The sequence below is a fragment of the Emydura macquarii genome, unplaced genomic scaffold (assembly GCF_026122565.2).
Source record: "Emydura macquarii macquarii isolate MOO-44397 ecotype Brisbane River unplaced genomic scaffold, CSIRO-AGI_Emac_v2 contig_2897, whole genome shotgun sequence".
Taxonomy (NCBI): domain Eukaryota; kingdom Metazoa; phylum Chordata; order Testudines; family Chelidae; genus Emydura; species Emydura macquarii.
In genome coordinates this window covers 45,812,653-45,830,610 of record NW_027133034.1, presented here as the reverse complement: position 1 = coordinate 45,830,610, position 17,958 = coordinate 45,812,653, and the positions used below count along the sequence as shown (strand labels likewise).

Genomic DNA, 17,958 nt, shown 5'->3' with positions numbered 1-17,958 from the left:
AAAAAAATAATTTTTTTTATCACTAAGATTCTTCAGAAAAGTGCTGGTACTTCTCAACAAATGGATTACATGGCTTGGGTCAGGCAGAAATTATCATTATGTTGCTATGTTTGCCAAATGAAGATGCTATTCCTAAAGAAATCTTCAAGTTGTTTGTTGACATATATAAAGATGCAGTGAAAGGTATGGAGTTTTAATTTGTAGCTTTAAGATTAGTGTCTTATTGCTGACTTTAACACAAAGCAAAAAATGCATGGTGGTGGTGCATTCTTACAGGGTTTCTACTAATTTTGTTTAAAAGTTCTCAGTGCTCTTTCCACAGATTCTGTCAGTGATAAAGGGGATTTAATTTAGGAATGTCATTTTTTCATATTAATTCTCCTGTAAACTGCATTTTTGTCTCATCCCCCTTTTTTAATCTAATACTTTGGTATGTTGGGTCCTAGATGTAAATCCTTTGAACCCTGGTTCAGGAAGACAAGTGGATATGCTTAAATGCTTTCCTGAATTAGATCTTAATTTGCAAAACTGTACTAATTGTATGTACATAGACTTACCCAACAGAATTTTTATGAAGTGTTAATTGGTCGTTTTGTGAATTAGTTTTATTAAAAAGATATATCTGAGTTGAAAAAAGTGTTTGTGAAACTGGGTTCTATTGACTTATAAAGTGATAGAACAAAATGCAATACCATATCAATAGTACCAAAAGTTCAAAGTTTGAGAATATTTTTAGCACATTTGGATTCTAAAAACAGCAATCTTTTAATGTACAAGCATTTCAAGAACACATTGTGCAAAACTATGAAGGATTTTGATAGTGGGGGGCAAAGGTCTGTATTTGGCCTGAAAAGCTGCAATATATGCACCCTGTTGCTTTAAAAGTGCGCAAGGGAGACAGTGTTCACATAGTAAGGGGTGAATTTCTTCCAGGTACCAACATGTATAACAATGCATACTAGACATCTTAAACTTTTTTATGGTAAAGATTTTAACTTATACCTCTCTTTCACCAGGAAAATTCATAGGAAACTTGGAAAATTTTACCTTTACTGAAAGCTTTCTTGGTAGCAAGGATCATGGAGGATTCCTGTTCGTTACACCAACTTTTCAGAAACTTGACAATCTCCTGTTACCAAATAATCCTTTCCTTTGTGGCATTCTCATTCAGAAACTGGAAATACCATGGGCAAAGGTTTTTCCAATTCGCTTAATGTTGAGATTAGGAGCAGAATATAGGGGTGAGTTTTAACACTAAGGATGTATTTTAAGGCCCAGTCCTGTAAATACTTATGTACATGTGTAACTTTATGCACTGTGAATTCCATTGCCTTTAAAGATTAAACATGAGTGTGTTCCTGCAAAGGCTTGGGCTTTGTGTGTGTGTGTGTGTGTGTGTGTGTGTGTGTGTGTGTGTGTGTGTGTGTGTGTGTGTGTGTGTGTGTGTGTGTGTGTGTGTGTGTGAGAGTGCGAGATCCTTTCTGAATTATCAGTTTTAATATTTGTGAAGTGTTCTGGAAACAGAGTTTTATGAGCTTTATTAATGTAAACCTAATACTAGTGTCTAACATATTGTGGATTACATTTTTCAGCTCCATGTCCAATATTCGTCATTAGTAGTCAAGTTACTCCATAAAGTGGAAAAACTTTTTCAATGTCAGTTATTCTATAAAAATACGGCTTCTGGATGTTCAAAATGGGATGGAAGGAACAAGGTGTACAAATTGCACTGATAATTAGTTGTGTTTAATTCCTCACAAACTTGTGGAAATTTTAGGGTGAAAGTGACCACCTTTCTCTCAGCTAAGTGGGGAATGGAGTTCACCCCAGTTTATTGGCTGGCTGTGCCACTGCAATGTAGCCCTTCTGTGGCACACCTTCCTGCTTTTAGGGGCTGTTGACGCCTATATAGCAAATGTGAAATGACTTGTGCTGCTGAATCAGAGTAAGCACAGATATTGTATGTTTCCTGATGCCATTTCCCTGCAATGAGTGCTGAAACCTATCATTTTGCATAAGGTAAAGAATGAAAAGGCTGCAGCTGACATTTTAAAAAAAGTCACGTATTTTAATTGGGTTAGACGTTTGCTGTGGTCTTTGTGTAACAATGTTCTTTTTTTCCTCTGAAAGCATACCCAACTCCTGTAACCAGTATCAGACACAGAAAGCCTCTCTTTGGGGAGATAGGACACACAATCATGAACTTACTTGTTGTGAGTAAACATTGTTTGACATAGTTTTCTTTGCCTTCCTGATTATACTTCAGATGAGTGTGAAGTTACCCTTACAACTTTGACATGGCTCCTTGAAGTTGAACTATTTGTCCTTCTGCAAAAAATGTCCTAACAAGATTTAATTTAGTTGGGTGTGGAAGGACACAGTAGAGTTGTTTCTATTCACACAGTGAATGATGAGTGATAATAGAACTTCTGCTCTCCAGGCTGTTGCAGCAGTAATGTGACATGATCCAAATTTAATTGCTTGTTACAGCACACTGGCTTGCTGTATGCTTTACAGCAAACTGCTCACTTACACACATTTTTAGAGAAATGTGAACAAGTTGGAGACTTAAAAACTACTTGATTTAAGATTATGAGCATTCTCTAATAAGGCCTTACTTGAACTTGATCATTATTAAACCTTTTGTCTTCCGTAACAACATATAGCACTGGACTATTTTCCATTATGAGATGTCCAGACTATATCTTGCAGGGTTAAATCTAATATTTAATAGACATAAGGGCCAACAACTTTTTCAGTTGAATGATGATAACGATTGCTGGCAAGATTTTTATGTAGACAATAGTCTCTGTAGTTCAGGTTGATGCTGTCTTGACACTCTTTAACATGCCAAATTGGTTCAGTTTTGAAGCATGTGAAATTTCAGTTTCTTGGTCCAGGGACAAAGTTTTCTGGAAAGCTGAAATAAGAACAATTGTTTTGGACAAAGATCCCATTTTAGAAATCTTTCCTACCCCTTTTTTTGGTTTGTTGTAAATACCATCTTTGTCTTAATCTGTTGGTTTTGACAAAATCTGAAGCCTTTGACTAGCATATTAGATTACTTATTGCTTTCTGTTACACCTGCTCAATTCATTAGACTGTGGTACCTGTCTGGCAAGTCACTTAGCATGTTTCCCTCTCTGTAAAATGGAAATAAGAAGAATACTTGCCTCATAAGAGTGCCCTGAGGACAAAAAATTATGATTAGAATTACAGAGTACTATATTTAAACAACTTTACTGTAAAACTCAATATTATGCAGAGATGACAATATCCTTAGTTAAAGTGATGACTAGCTTTCTGTTTAAATAGTTCCCAGAGGGGTAGCCGTGTTAGTCTGTATACAGCAAAAACAATGAGAGTTCTGTGGCACTTTAAAGACTAACAAATTTAATATTTGCAGGCATAAGCTTTCGAGAGACTTCAGCTCTCTTCTTCAGATGCAGTAATACAGAAAATAGGTAACACAGTGGCATCTTATAGATATCTGGATACTGTGTTACCTATTTTCAGTATCCAGTATCCAGATATCTATAAGATGCCACTGTGTTACCTATTTTCTGTATTACTGCATCTGAAGAAGAGAGCTGAAGTCTCTCAGAAGCTTATGTCTGCAAATATTAAATTTGTTAGTCTTTAAAGTGCCACAGAACTCTCGTTGTTTTTTCTGTTTAAAGATATCATTTGATATGCACATCCTTAATGCTAAAATTATCAATTCTAGTCCAGTTGAAGATTATGGTATATTAGGTGGCTAATTATGATTGTTGCCTTGTAGTCACTGGCCCACAGGTCTTGTGTTTACTAGGAAAAAAGAGTTTTTTATCATGTGTTAACTAATACGTGGTAAAATCCTACTGTGGATGAGGCAGTTATAGTTTTAACATCTTAACAGGTCAAGGTAAACACTAACAAATGCAAATAAAACTATAACTGCCTTTAACCAAATAGGATTTTACCATGTGTGTGACCATGTGTTAACACAGGCTTAAAAAAAATCACTTTGTTTTTCCTAGTATGGGCACACTTGCCAGTAACTACTACTGCAGCTGAAATTCCTTTATCTCAAGTAAACTTCTGAGGTCTGGTGCAAAGATCTCTTATGGATATATTTTAAGTGATGCAGTGTGTTTGTTTTTTAGAAGATGGTATGTCAGTGGTTAAGACTTTATGCTGCTTAAACAATCAGTTAATAAAATATTTTTGTATGTTACAGGACCTTAGAAATTATCAATATACCTTGCATACCATAGATAATTTATTTATTCATATGGAAATGGGTAAAAGCTGCATTAAAATCCCTCTGAGGAAATATAATGAAGTGAGTATAATTCTGTAGATCATACTAATTTGTTCAAGAAATCTAACCTTTCCATTTCCTCCTATAATACCTCTGAAATCTTAAAGATGAGAAGTTGTCAAGAATACTGTGGGCCAGTTTGGCTAGAAGCTGCAAAATGTCAAATGCCCCATTAGAGGGTATTGTCTTCTCCAAATCTGAGAGACTGTTCCACTGGCCTCTATGATTGTTGTTTTTGTTCACTATTCCGTGGACTAATATTTCAGTTCTTAAACTTGAGTGTCTAAGAAAAAAAAACCCAAACAACACTTTCTCTATGGATTGACTTCCTGCTTTGTTACTAATAATAGGTAAGTGATAATGCCTAGGTCATGCTGGGATGTTAATGTTAAGCAGGAAGATTGGTGATTAGTATAGATGCTAACTGGTAATAGAAATGAGGAGGAGAAACATTTCACTGAAATATCTTCTAAGGATGTTTAGACCGCCTTCTTCTGTAAAGTTTGTACTGGTTTAAAAGGTGACTTGACATAAGGGTAAAAATATATATACTCAAAGCAGTACAAGGATTTTTTTTGCTGTGTTATTTCAAATCAGTTTTTACAAACTGTAGTCTTCTCAAAATTCATACTGTTTTTGCACATTTACAGTAGATGTGCTTGGAACTATGATAGAAGGAAACAATAAACACTTGTTCTATTTTTAGGGCGCCTATATAGGCTATGAAGCTTTAGACTCCTGTCAGGTTTTGAAGACTGTTTTCGATTGTCCTATAAGTAAAATATGAAGTTCTCTTGGGAAGTCCTTAGTGTTTGGCATTATACTTTTGTCAGGTAGTACTCGGAAATGCTTTTCCCAATTGGTAGAAAGTGAAGTTACGATCACAAGTTCATAGAAATTACCCCTGATCAGCTATTGCAAGTTCCATGTTAAATCTTGTTTTAGAACTGATTTTTAAATGTAAATTATACTTTCGCTTTTTATAGAGAAGGCTAATGCTCACATATAGAGGCAGTTACTTTCTTAATAGTAGCATTTTACCTGAAAAATGCTACTTAACTGTTACACAACCAGAGTCCACAGAGAATTCATCAAAACAGAGCAAGGTTTTGTTGCACAAAATGTCAGTTTCTAAATGAACATTTTTTATTTGCAGGTTATGAAAGTAATAAATTCTTCTAATGAGCATGTTATTAGCATTGGAGCCAGTTTTAGCACTGAAGCAGATTCTCACTTAGTTTGTGTACAGCAAGATGGAGTCTATCAGACACAAGCAAACAGTGCTACTGGTCACCCTAGGAGAGGTAAGAGGCTAGTACATTTGTAGTGTCCTATCAAACGTCTGAAACTGGTATGTGCACTCAAATGTTTTAGGTGGTTACAAGGAACAAAAGATGTATATTCCTGTAGTTTGTGTGGGCAGAAGATGCAGTATTATTCCAAATGTACTATAGAGCAGCTAAGCAATATAGAAGTGTATGACATGTATGACGTTCAATGTTTAGAAAAAATATTTTAATTACATAAAGCCTTGTTTGACAATCTTCACTTAACATTCCATTTACACTAAATTATTCATCTTTCACTAAACTTTTGATCTGTTACTTGTCCCTTTTCAGAAGCTTTTTGTATTTTACGACAGCATCAGTCCTTAGATTAATTCAGATTATATTTAGAGGGGTGCTGTTGAATAGCTTTTGGTCCATTACTTTGACACTCTTAAAATTGCTATAAATTGCAGAAAGTTTCAGATTCTAGATGGCTACATATATTTTACATCTGTCTAGTTACAACCTAAACTAGAGACTAATAAGAATAATTAACGCTAGTAAAATACTTGTTTGTATAGTGCTTTGAAAACATTAACCAATGCCTAGCCAGCTATCACAGATAAAGTCTGTAGTGACAAAGGGAGGAATTAATGGTAGGAGATTGGACATTAAGAGGAAGGGTAGCGCAGATACCAGTCTAATAGGCGATACTGGCAGGAGAATGATTGTGCCAAACTGGGTAAGGAATGTGAATGAAGTCAAACAGCAAAAATTAAGCTGTAGGTACACCAATGTGAGGAGCGTGGGTAACAAAATGGAGGAACTAGAGCTAATGGTTCAGGAAGTGAAACCAGATATTATAGGGACAACAGAAACATGATGGAATAGTAGTCATGACTGGTGTACAGGCATTGAATGGTATGTGCCATTTAGGAAAGACTGAAATAAAGGCAAAGATGGTGGAGTAATATTGTATATCGATGAGGTAGACTGTAATGAAATTTAGAAGTGATGGAATGGATAAGACCGAGTTGATCTGTGTGAAAATCATATTAGGGAAGAAAGCTACTAGAGCTTTCCCTGGGATAGTGGTTGGGATGTGCTACAAACTACCGGGATCTGATTTGGATATGGATAGAGAATTCTTTAATGTTTTTAATTAAGTAAATAGTACTGGGAATTGTGTCATTATGGAAGACTTTAACTTCTCAAATATAGACTGGAGAACAAGTACTAGTAGTAATAATAGGGCACAGATTTTCCTGGATGTGATAGCTGATGGATTCCTTCACCAAATAGTTGCTGAACCAACAAGAGGGGATACCATTTTAGATTTGGTAATGGTGAATAGTGAGGATCTCATAGAACAACTGGTTGTAGGGGACAACCTTGGTTTGAGGAACCATGAGCTAATTCAGTTCAAACTCAATGGAAGGATAAAAAAAAATTAGATCTGTGACTAGGATCTTTCATTTCAAAAGGGCTAACTTAAAAAAATTAAGGAAATTAGTTAGGGAAGTTGACTGGACTGAAGAACTCCTGGATCTAAAGGAAGAGGAGGCTTGGCATTACTTCAAGTCAAAGTTGCAGGAACTATCTGAAGCCTTCATCCAAAGGAAAGGGAAAATGTATAAGCAAGAGTTGTAGACCAAGATGGATGAGCTAGCATCTCAGACAGGTGATTAAGAGAAAGAAAGAAAGCCTGCAAGGAGTGGAAGATGGAAGGGATCAGCAAGGAAAGATACCTCTTGGAGGTGAGAACATATAGGGATAAAGTGAGAAATGCCAAAATCCAACTAGAGTGGGACCTTTCAAAGGAACTGAAATCAATAGTAAAAGGTTCTCTAGCCATATAAATAAGAGAAGCAATGAAAAAGTGGTACCACTAAGCACTGAGGATGGTGTGGAGGTTAAGAGTAATCTAGGCGTGGCCCAATATTTAAACAAATACCTTGCCTCAGTTTTTAATGAAGCTAATGAAGAGCCTAGGCATAGTGGTAAGGCGGCTAATGGGAATGAGGATATGGAGGTAGAAATTACTACATCCGAGATAGAAGCCAAACTTGAACAACTCAATGGGACTAAATCTGGGGGCCCAGATAATCTCCATCCAAGAATATTAAAGGAACAAGCACATGAAATTGCAAGCCCATTAGCAAGGATTTTTAATGAATCTGTAAACTCATGGTTGTACTGTATGACTGGAGAATTGCTAACAGTTCCTATTTTTAAGAAAGGGGAAAAAAAGCGATCCGGATAACTACAGGCCTGTTAGTTTGACCTCAGTAGTATGCAAGATCTTGGAAAAAACTTGGAAAAAGAAAGTAGTTAAAGACCAACCTTGTCTCCTTCTGTGAAAAGATAGGATTTTTTTTTTTTTTTAGTCAAAGGGAATGCAATGGATCTAATTTACCTAGATTTCAGTAAGGCATTTGATATGGTTCCACATGGGGAATTATTAGTTACATTGGAAAAGATGGGGATTAATATGAAAATGGAAAGGTGGATAAGAAACTGGTTAAAGGGAGACTACAGCGGGTCACCCTGAAAGATGAAGTATCAGGCTGGAGGGAGGTTACTACTAGAGTTCTTCAGGGATCGGTCTTGGGACCAATCTTCTTTAACCTTTTTATTACTGACTTTGGCACAAAGAGTGGGTGTGTGCTAATAAAGTTTGCGGATGACACAAAGTTGGGAGGTATTGCCAATATGGAGACAGACCGGGATGTCATACAAGAATATCTAGATGACCTTGTAAACTGGAGTAATAGAAATAGGATGAAATTTAATAGTGGAAAGTGCAAGGTCATGCATTAAGGGACTAATAACAAGAATTTTTGCTATAAACTGGGGACACATCAATTGAAAGTGACGGAGGAGGAGAAGGACCTGGATGTATTATTTGATCACAAGATGACTGAACTCCCAATGTGATGTGGCTGTTTTTAAAAAAAAAAAAAGCTAATGCGGTCCTCGAATGCATCAGGCAGGGTACTTCCAGTAGAGATAGGGAGATGTTAATACCATTATACAAGGCGCTGGTGAGACCTCATCTGGAAAACCGTGTGCAGTTCTGGTCCTCCATGTTTAAGAAAGATAAATTCAAACAGCTGCAGAGAAGGGCTACTAGGATGATCCGAGGAATGGAAAACCCGCCTTATGAGAGGAGACTCAGAAAGCTTGGCTTGTTTATCTAACCAAAAGAAGCCTGAGGGGAGATAGGATTGCTCTCTATAAATACATCAGAGGGATATATACCAGGCAGGGAGAGGAATTATTTAAGTTCAGCGCCAATGTGGACACGAACAAATGGCTATAAACTGGCCATCAGGAAGTTTAGACTTGATATTAGACAAAGGTTTCTAACCATCAGAGAAGTGAAGTTCTGGAACAGCCTTCCAAGGGGAGCAGAGGGGGCAAAAAAACCTAACTGGCTTCAAGACTGAGTTTGATACGTTTATGGAGGGGATGGTATGATGGGACAGCCTAATTTTGGACACTAACTGATCTTTGACTACTAGGGGTAAATATGCCCAATGGCCTGTGATGGGATGTTAGATGGGGTGGGTTCTAAGTTACTACAGAGAATTCTTTCCCAGGTGTCTGACTGGTGAGTCTTGCCCACATGCTCAGTGTTTAGCTGATTGCCATATTTGGGGTCAGGAAGGAATTTTCCCCCAGGGCAGATTGGCAGAGGCCCTTGGGGTTTTTCCCCTTCCTCTGCAGCATGGGGCATGGGTCACTTGTTGGTGGGTTCTCTGTACCTTGAAATCTTTAAACCATTATTTGAGGACTTCAATAACTCATTCATAGGTTAGGAGTCTATTACAGGAGCAGGTGGGTGAGGTTCTGTGGCCTGCATCGTGCAGGAGGTCAGACTAGATGATCATAACGGTCCCTTCTCACCTTAAAGTCTGAGTGTGAGCCTAAATGAGTTTCTCCATGTTTGTGCCATTTACAACTTGATTCATTATTTTACTTTAATGGAATGTTCCAAAAATTAAAACCTAATTTTAGAGGTAACTTCATGTATAAATAAGAAACAAGTTTTAGGTACTACAGTAGAACCTCAGAGTTATGAACACCAGAGTTACGAACTGACCAGTCAACCACACACCTCATTTGGAACCAGAAGAACACAATCAAGCAACCTGAAAGAAAGAGAGGGGAAAAAAAAGCAAATATAGTACAGTTCCGTGTTAAATGTAAACTACTAAAAAAAAATAAAGGGAAAGCAGCATTTTTCTTCTTCATAGTAATGTTTCAAAGCTGTATTAAGGTCAATGCTCGGTTTTAAACTTTTGAAAGAACAACCATAACATTTTGTGCATAGTTACGAACAACCTTCATTCCTGAGGTGTTCCTAACTCTGAGGTTCTACTGTATGTGTTCTCTATTCCTTCACAGTTTTCTCCTTTGGCTGCTGTGCCTTTTTGGCTGCCTGTGTTATACAACTGTCAGTTTCCTATAAGGCTGCTGCATGTCTTCCTAAAACTTGAAAAGTTAGCAAAATAATGCATTTTTCTGGGCCTGATTTCAAGGAATGAATTCTCTTGACTCTAACAAGAGCCACATCAGCATATCTTCCTATAATTAAGGAAGTTTTATCAGCCCTTTCAATGTAGCAAAATATTTAGCACTTGATATATAGTGCTTTATATTTTCAAAGTGACTATTAACTCACTAAGTATAAAGGTGGACAATGTGAGGTACCTGATGTATTTACTTTTGTGTTTAGTTACAGGTGCAAGTTTTGTAGTGTTCAATGGAGCCCTAAAAACATCTTCAGGATTTCTTGCTAAATCAAGTATAGTTGAAGGTAAGAATTGCATCTTAAAGAATTGCTGTTGGAACATTACTCTGTGTAATATACTGATGTGGTTAAGAGTCTGTCCCATTGTAAACTAAGCTTTTTCTCTGTTTGTAACTGAAGAAAACCCATTTGTGAATGAATCACAATATGTAAATTTACAGGCTGGGATGTATTTTATTTTAGGACACTTACTGTGTGGCTTTTTTGGACCTCTTCATTTAACACCACCTGTCATTTTGTAAAGAATTTAATTCAATTGTTTCCTGTATGCTTAAATATTTACCTACTACTTTTGTGTGACATTTTGTGCCTCACTAAGTTGTTCAAGCTTCATGAAATAAACTTTGACCAAATGGAATGTCAGCTCCATTAGTCTACCTTTTTGTTCACCAAAAAAGCTTTGTAAATTGAACTAACAATTTTTCATAGAGCATTTCACATTGTGTTGAGGAAAAAAGTCAATATTATACTCAATATTACATAAACAATTCAAGATCAACTGACCAGCCAAGGTTCTATTAAAATATTCTTCCCTTTTAAAGGAAAGTGGCAACTTTTACTGTTTCTCTTTTAGATGGACTAATGGTACAAATAACTCCAGAGACAATGGAAGGCCTACGTCAAGCTTTAAGGGACAAAAAGGATTTTAAAATTACATGTGGCAAAATGGATGCAGGAGAACTGAAAGAATATGTAGATATTTGCTGGGTAGACAGTGAAGAAAAAGTAAACCAAGGGTATGTGAATGTTTGTTATTAAAGCTCTGTGTGTGTGTGTGGGTGGGGGGGGAGGTGTGTTGGCATTTTCTCTTCTTCCCACCTACTTTGAAATGAAGGGTAGATATTTAAAGAATGCAAAATCAAGTATTGTAATTAAAACTAACATTTTACTCTATAAAGCTGCTGAGGAAATAGGAGTGAAAACTGTCTGAGATCCTCTAGATGTCACTATGAGACCAATGTTAGATTATAATGTCTTCTGTCTGGCTTAGGAGTGGTTGGAAGAGGGTCGTCTTTATGATTCCCCCTGTTTTTAGCCACAGTCCATCTGTCTGAGGAGGACTGGTTGGCTCCTTCAAAGCTCAACAATGTCATTCATTAGATAGAGGGGATGCGCAGTGAGCACTACAAGATTCCACACACACCTGTGGCTGTGAATGTCAGGGCATTATTAGTACTATAACAAATGAATTGCTTTAAGACAGTTGTTTTCAATCTTGTTTCATTTGTGGACCCCTAAAAATTTTTGAATGGAGGTTTGGACCCCTTTGGAAATCTTAGACCTGTGGGTCCGCAGAGCACTGGTTCAAAACCACTGGTTTCAGAGTGGCATTTTAGGTGGTTTAGAGAAGTGACTCTCAACCTTTCCAGACTACTGTACCCCTTTGAAGAATCTGATTTGTCTTGCATAGTCCAAGTTTCACTCACTTAAAAACGACTTGCTTTTACACAATCAGACATAAAAATACAAGTGTCACAGCACACTATTACTGAAAAATTGCTTACTTTTTCATTTTTACCATATAATTATAAAATGAATTGATTGGAATATAAATATTATATTTACATTTCAATTTATAGTATATAGAGCAGTATACAAGTCATTCTCTGTATGAAATTTTATTTGTACTGACTTCACTACTGCTTTTTATGTAGCTTGTTGTAAAACAAGGTAAATACCTAGATGAGTTGTTGTACCCCCTGGAAGAACTCAGTGTATCCCCAGGAGTACACAGACTTCTGGTTGAGAACCACTGGCTTAGAAAACCTTTTGTTATACTGTGTTTGAGTAAATCATGAATGTTTGAAATTAATGTTCAAAATTACTGTCTTGCATTATAATTAAATGCCATCAAACAGTGGTTCTAAAATTATGGTGTTGACTTAGTCCTTTTTCTAGTGCCTTATAGGACCAACCTAAATATACACACAGCGCCATATGGAAGTGGTGTACAAGAGCTTCTTTTAGGAAATAGAAGGAAAAGTTTGAGATCTATTGACCTGGTTAATTTTAGTCTGTTAGGTACTTTTATGTAGAGTGTGTGTGCATTTATTTAGAGCTGAGGTAGGAGTTAAATTTATATTGAATGGAAATAGCAGATGTTTACAGTCTAAAACATACATGTACCATAGCCTCTCTTCTCTATGTATTTTGATACTACGAATTTTATTTATCTAGAGAGATCATTACAGAAGAGCTGTAATTAACTCTTTGATGTTTGATTTAACTTAAACTTGAAAACCTATTGCTTTAACAATTGATTTTTAGATAAAAGAATGCTCTGGTTCAGTTGCAATTTATTATACACTTATTCTGTAGAGTTATAAGTCCAATAGATGGAAAGTCAATGGAAGGAATTCAAAGTGAAAAAATACTACAGGGAGGAGATTTTGAAACTGAGGAAAAACTTATGAAATGTACAGAAGTAAGTAAATAAATATTAGTAAATAGCTTGTTATATGTTAAAGTATCAGATTTAATTATACCAATCACTGTTATAGATAGCATTGATAATGCTGATAAAGGGAAGGCACTACCACAGAAACTAGTTCCTTTGACTGCATGCCAAAAGTGAACATGCCAACTACATTACTGCAGTTCTTTCTGACTTCATCAAATGCGTGGATGGGAGTGATTTTTTTTTTTTAAATAGGGTGATATATTTTCCTTTTTAAAAAAATTCTGATGCATTTATGAAACTTCTAATCCAGCTATTCTCATGGCTATTTGTTAATTCACTAAGTGTTTTGATTGTGAGGATAATTTCCACCCGTACCAACACAGCATTTGCTGTTTGGGCACTTCTTGTCTGTTCCTCATTTTGGAAAGTACCTAACGCATTTGGGCACTATCATAATTAATAGTATATAAATATAAATAAAAATGGACAATTATATCAGAACTGCCTTGCTACTGATAAATTACCCAATTCCAAAGTTGAAAGTCTTTTGCTAATAAACAAGTGTAGGTATTTGTACAGTACCACTGCTTAAGATGCAATAAATTGAGCCATGTTGACAACTTTGAAAATCTTATAACAAAAGTCACTAATCATGTCTTATCCTTCCTATACTTTCAGGTGTTTTATATCCTAAAGGAAAATGAGTTATCCAGTGCAATGCCCTATCAGTTTGCAAAAGAGATTGCTGTAGCTTGCAGTGCTGCTCTTTGCCCTCATCTCAAAACGCTGAAAAATAATGGAATGAATAAGATAGGCCTCAGAGTCTCCATTGATACTGATATGGTAATCTTTGAATGTTCATTGCAGACATATAACATTATTTAATATAGCCACCTTAAAATAATGGTATTTAGGGATAACTTCTCTAGCCCATTTAAAATCACCAAATGCAAAGTACGTTACCAGCAGTGGATGTACCTGGAAAGAATTCGGAACACAAGCTTAACTCAGTCCTGTTGCTTTTTGAGAAACTATTCTGGGTCATGTTTCACAATGTTAGCTGAGAGACAGGCAGAAGTTTATTTACAGTAGCTCAGTTTACATTTCTGTTCTTTTTTTTTAAAGTTGAAAGTTTGATAGTTTTCGGTGGTGTGTCATTAAGTAACTAATTCACAATATTTCTCTTTGCTTGCACCCTGATCTAGCAGCACCTTGAAGTGTTGAATATAGGTTACTCTATGAGCAGAAGGCTGTCTCTCACATTTCTAAACAGAAAACCTTCTGGCCAGTGAATGTGTTGACTTGCCCAGTCTCTTCAGTCTCCAATCCCTGGTCACTATAATTTTTTATAATAGAAAACTTGAGCTGAAATTTGGTTTATACTGATGGTGATGTTTGCAGAATGCATCTACTGCACCTCCACCTTTGGCTTGTATTAATATCTAATATTTAATATATCAAATTAATATAACTATTTTTCTTTCAGGTTGAGTATCAGTTGGGATCTGGAGGCCAGCTTCTTCCACAGCATTATCTAAATGATCTAGACAGTGCTCTGATTCCTGTGATCCATGGTGGGACATCAGACCCCACAAGTTTACCACTGGAAATGGAATTAATATTTTTTCTTACAGAATACCTCTTTTAATATAAATTACAATGATTATTATACTATGTATAATGTTCTGAATTGCTAGAACTAACCTAACACCAAAGTTGTGCTACAAACACTACAAAATGTTATTGTTTATTAAAAAACAAATTAAGTTTAGTAATAGATTTTAAAATTGGTTTGTTTCTAAAAGAAGAACCAACTCCCCTCAAGCCCCAGCATAAAAGCAGAATTGTAGTGTTTAAGATTTCCTAAGGTTCTGAAACTTTACACTTAATACAGTCACTGAAAAAAGGCAAGGACTTGTTACCTCTAAGCAAACTGTAGCATTTACTATGTGAGTTGTAAGGTTAAGCCATATACCTCTTAAACCCAAGCAAATATTTTAGTAGTCCTTATGATTAGATGTAACCTAAATCTGGGACACTCCATGTGCATGTGCAAATCAACTATATATAAATTTAAAAAAAATCTTTTCTTGCTATTGAGATTGAAATATAAAATCTCTGAGGGTTGACTGCAAACAGCGGATGGTGTGTACCTGTAACATGTGGAATCTGCCTGCACAATCAGATATTGATTGTGTGAGAAGAATAAAGAGCAAAAAGCTGCCAGGTATGTTGTGGGTTTTGGGGTTTTTTAAGATTTCGTACTTGGACTTGTCCTGACTTAAAAATCAAGACACTTGACATGTTTGTTGGTATTTTTGTAACTTGTGCTTCTAAACTGGGTCTCTTTATAGAGTAGCTGATGATTTCCTTATGTACTGTATTTATAATAACTTATCTAATTTTGCTGGGTACCATTTTTGTATTACACGGATCCTCTTTTTTCATGTGCTTAAATGTACCTTTGTAATTTGGGACTTCCAAGAGTGATTAAGAACAGGCCAAATTACTCTTAAGGTAGTCGTCATGTAGCAATAAGTCAGGCATGAAGCCTGTAATATGTTTTCTGCTCCCATTTCTAACTTTCTGAGACCTCTTGGTAGCCCTGTTTTATTTTCAGGGAGAAAATGTATTAAGTGTGAATTTTCATGATCAGATTGCTTCGGCATATTTGAGGTTCTTTGTATAATACATATTTTTGATACTGGGGTATTAGCAATTAAGAGCTAAGATGATGCTTATAATTTGTGCCTGAGTACTGAGGTTCAGTGAACACTGATCAGGTATAACTATTGCATAACTTACCTGTTCACTTTGAAGAGAATCAGAACATGCTATATCCAAGACCTAAATCATTTGAGTAAAATGTCATTAGCATTTTAGACTGAGATCATTAAAAACCTAAAAATCTGGATGCCTTCTTGATTCTCTTAGGGGATATTTATATGGTTTTTGTATCAAAAACAGCTTGTAACTTTAAAAAAAAAAAAAAAAAGTCATCAGCCCTATTACCCACAACTTGAAGACCCATATTAATGGAAAGGTTCAGGATTTAAGGTGTTAGGCTCGAAGAAATTGGTTATTTCACTGTACTACTCACACAGTTTTTCTTCAGAGATGAATTGCAGTTCTGCGGACCAGCCAAAGACATTAACATAGACAGCATGAACAAGATGGATGTCCAGTCTTCTGAAAATAGTTAACAAGAGGACAGACAGCGGGGCAAATAGTGTTTGAAACATGAACAATAGTCAAATGACCATTGTCATGTCCTTTGTCAATGTTAAGTACAGTTATACCAGATGAAAGCAATTTGCAGCCTATTTTCTGTCTTTTGTGTTGCCTTGTACTGGTCACTTGGGAAATGAGTTAGACCCGTCTTAAACTCTTGCCATTTAATGTTTCAATTTAGTTTAATAACGATCACTAACAAATAAAACTGACCTAAGTGCTTAACAGATAAGATAAAATAACATTCTTCTGTTATAAACAAAATAAGAAACATTTATCAAAGATTTTTTGTCAGGTTTTTATTCTGTCTTCAAAGTTTGTCTCTTTGCTTAGTTCTGCTATTGCACTTGGAGCTGTAGATTGTTCTTACCATGGGAATTGCTGTATTTATTCCAAAATACAACTTTAGGCAATACCTATGCACAAATAAACGGACCAGCATGAAATGTTTCATAGTTATTTTCCAGGTTTGGAAGACAAACCAAACATTTCTGGTTCCTGGCCAAAAACAGAGATTTTTTTAAAGAGGGATGCAGTAGTATAGTTGATGGACATAAAAGGATGGAGCAAAGGGAGCCACCTGCACTCCCACAGCAGATTCATCAGTGCTTTAACTTTTTCAGTTTTTAGCTCTAATGGCTCTGAAAAACACCTACCAAATGGTAACTGAATACAAACTGAAGCTCTGAGGAGTCTACTGCAGACTGTATGAGTGTGAACTTCCCTTCCCTCAACTACTGAACAAAAAAAATCACTTTATCTTTATTGGGTGTCAACGTAGGCGGCGGCTGCTGCTGCAGGCTGGAAAAATATCAATATTTACAATTTGTCAGGCTCCTCTAAATGTAAACTTGCACCAAAATAACAAAAGCTATGAATAAAACCCAACTTAATTATTTTGTATAAGTCTCTTTGTGGACACACATTTTAAAATAAGACAGTCCACAGATTTACACCAAAGTAACGAAGTCCTCGTCTAAGCGAGGGAGTTATGTTGACGTAAGTCATCTTGCATCAACCTAGCTGTATTTGTACGCTGAAATTTGTCCCTGGCTAACGTAAGCACTCAATTTCAGTAACACAGTAACACCACCTCCCCAAATAGCAACCAACTTCAGTTGATGCAGTGCAAGTGTAGATACTGCATGATCTATATCAACCTTAACAATCCTCCAACAGCTGTCCCACAATGCCCAACATTGAATGCTCTGGTCATAGTTGTGAACTCCATTGCCCAGGAGTCAGAGAGCAGAAACCACACCCTGTTCTTTAAAAACCTGTATTTTGAAATGCCTTTTCCTGATTGGCGGGCTTGGAGAGCACACCTAACGAGCACGTGCATACAAGAGAGAGCTGAACTGACCAGGCCAGTTCCATGCTCTAGATGCACTCCTGTCTGCAGCAAGTAGGGGGTATTGGATCTCCTGGGCCAGTGGGAAGAAGAGGCTGTGCAAGCACAGATAGGGAACAGTTGTAAAAGCATGGACATTTATTTAAAGATTTCACAGGTGAAACAGGTGAGGAGTTAAACTGAACAGCAGCAGTGCTGCATGAAAGTAAAGGAACTGTTGTGGGCATACCACAAGGCCAGGAAGGCTAACAGGCGATCTGCTCCCAAGTCACAGACCTGCCACTTTTTACAAAAATATGCATGCCATACTTGGCAGAGACCCAGCCAGCACCCTACAGACTACTGGGGATATCGCTGAGGAACCTGAGACAAAGACCCCTGCTGTTAACAGCAATGAGGAGGAGGACCGGGTACCTGCATCAGGGTGAGGTTCCAACTATACCTATGCTATGAGCTAAGAACTGGCAAGACACCACCAAAGTCTAGCCAGTCCTATCAGCCAAGCACAGACCAGTCCAATGCAGTGAAAGGAACGGTGGGTAAGTTTGTGCATGCATTTTTCCTCAGTCTATGTACCCTTCCTCACTG

General features: G+C 36.6%; 2 protein-coding genes across 2 annotated transcripts in view; both read left to right on the top strand.

The window, feature by feature from the left end:
- Window positions 1-15,127, top strand: part of ZFYVE16 (zinc finger FYVE-type containing 16) — a 61,184-nt gene extending 46,057 nt beyond the window's left edge. Inside the window, exons 9-18 of the mRNA XM_067569217.1 lie at window positions 28-183; window positions 1,017-1,241; window positions 2,131-2,213; window positions 4,220-4,324; window positions 5,460-5,607; window positions 10,313-10,393; window positions 10,962-11,124; window positions 12,707-12,812; window positions 13,467-13,631; window positions 14,275-15,127. Coding sequence (XP_067425318.1) covers window positions 28-183; window positions 1,017-1,241; window positions 2,131-2,213; window positions 4,220-4,324; window positions 5,460-5,607; window positions 10,313-10,393; window positions 10,962-11,124; window positions 12,707-12,812; window positions 13,467-13,631; window positions 14,275-14,436 — 1,394 coding nt within the window. The 3' untranslated portion in view covers window positions 14,437-15,127. The remainder of the gene's footprint in view (window positions 1-27; window positions 184-1,016; window positions 1,242-2,130; window positions 2,214-4,219; window positions 4,325-5,459; window positions 5,608-10,312; window positions 10,394-10,961; window positions 11,125-12,706; window positions 12,813-13,466; window positions 13,632-14,274) is intronic.
- Window positions 14,931-17,958, top strand: part of FAM151B (family with sequence similarity 151 member B) — a 30,588-nt gene continuing 27,560 nt past the window's right edge. The window contains exon 1 of the mRNA XM_067569008.1: window positions 14,931-15,015. Within this exon, the coding sequence (XP_067425109.1) occupies window positions 14,931-15,015 (85 nt within the window). The remainder of the gene's footprint in view (window positions 15,016-17,958) is intronic.